The 1,243-nt window shown below is 33.4% G+C and overlaps 1 protein-coding gene across 1 annotated transcript in view; it reads left to right on the top strand.

Moving 5' to 3' along the window:
- Positions 1-6: 6 nt before the first annotated feature.
- LOC119839077 overlaps positions 7-1,243 on the top strand; it is a 2,134-nt gene continuing 897 nt past the window's right edge. Inside the window, exon 1 of the mRNA XM_038365268.1 lies at positions 7-1,114. Within this exon, the coding sequence (XP_038221196.1) occupies positions 644-1,114 (471 nt within the window). The 5' untranslated portion in view covers positions 7-643. The remainder of the gene's footprint in view (positions 1,115-1,243) is intronic.

Here is a 1,243-nt window from a genome sequence, read left to right on the forward strand (position 1 = left end):
TGTTATTAAAAGAGCCATACATAATTTCCACGTGACCAATAAGGAAATTCCTACAGTTAAAAAACTATTAGTTAAATTGAGGCAGTCAGCGCAAAGGTGGCCTAACCCACATTTTTTTTTATTATAATCTAACTCTCGCATACGATTGCAAATTGATAAAACTTTAACACAAAAATGGCCTAACTTTGATTTGCTATTTTCATAATAGATGGCGTTACAAAATTCTTTTCTGCAATGTTTTTTTTTCATCCAACCATAATGCACAAGTGGCCTAAGCCGGTTGGGCCATTTTTGCATCTAGCAACATTCTTAATTTGGCGGGTTAGGTTGTTTGAGTAGAACAGTATTAAAGTAATGTCAAACTCACTCTCTCACTCACAAGTGTCAAAACTTTTTCGATATTTGGCGGGACTTCGACTCAATTGTTTTTATTATGAATATTACAATTTTATTAAGAAATTGCTAATATAATTGCTGAAATTAGTAACCTATTATTGTTTGAAGCTGTAATCAGAATGGACGATATTGAAAATAACATGCGGAGTAAGTATATTTTATAGCATAACAATGTTAGTTTCTTTTTGCAATTGGTATTATCGTTTTTTATGAGAATATATACTAATAGAATAGTGGTATTTTAGGTATGTTCAGCGATTATGAAGACTCTGGTTCAGAGTACCTGCCAAGTCAACCACCTAGCCCGCCTTCTTCACCGAACTTGGAGGCAATTTTGAATTGTGATTCTCCATCAGAAAGTTCAACTAAGACATCAAAGAAGAGATTAAGAAAACATGAAAAGTGGGTCCGTAATTTGAAGAAAGCGAAGAGAGCAAAAGGACAAGAATATTTAAACTACAAGGGAGTCACGGTGCCTGCTAAAACGCCTAAGGTAGGATTGTGTGCATGTCAAAATAAATGTAATTTTAAAATAAATGTTGAGCAACAAAGAAAACTATTTAAAGAATTTTATGATTTGGCAAATTTTGACTTGCAAACATCCTATATGTTTTCACTTATTAAAGTAGTTTCTAAGTCTCGTACCTATACGACAAATGAAAATTCAAGAAGGCAAAATACAAGGCACTACTACCTTTCTGATTGTGATGGGAAAGAGGTTTTAGTGTGTAAAAGCTTTAATTATTAAAGTCCGATATAAATTTTCAAGGCTCGGCGACCAGTCTACGGCGAATAATTAAGGATTTGGGATGTCGATGGAAGAAGACTGAAACAAACAGAAAAATTT

This window comes from Zerene cesonia, unplaced genomic scaffold (genome assembly GCF_012273895.1).
Source record: "Zerene cesonia ecotype Mississippi unplaced genomic scaffold, Zerene_cesonia_1.1 Zces_u008, whole genome shotgun sequence".
In the NCBI taxonomy this organism is placed as follows: domain Eukaryota; kingdom Metazoa; phylum Arthropoda; class Insecta; order Lepidoptera; family Pieridae; genus Zerene; species Zerene cesonia.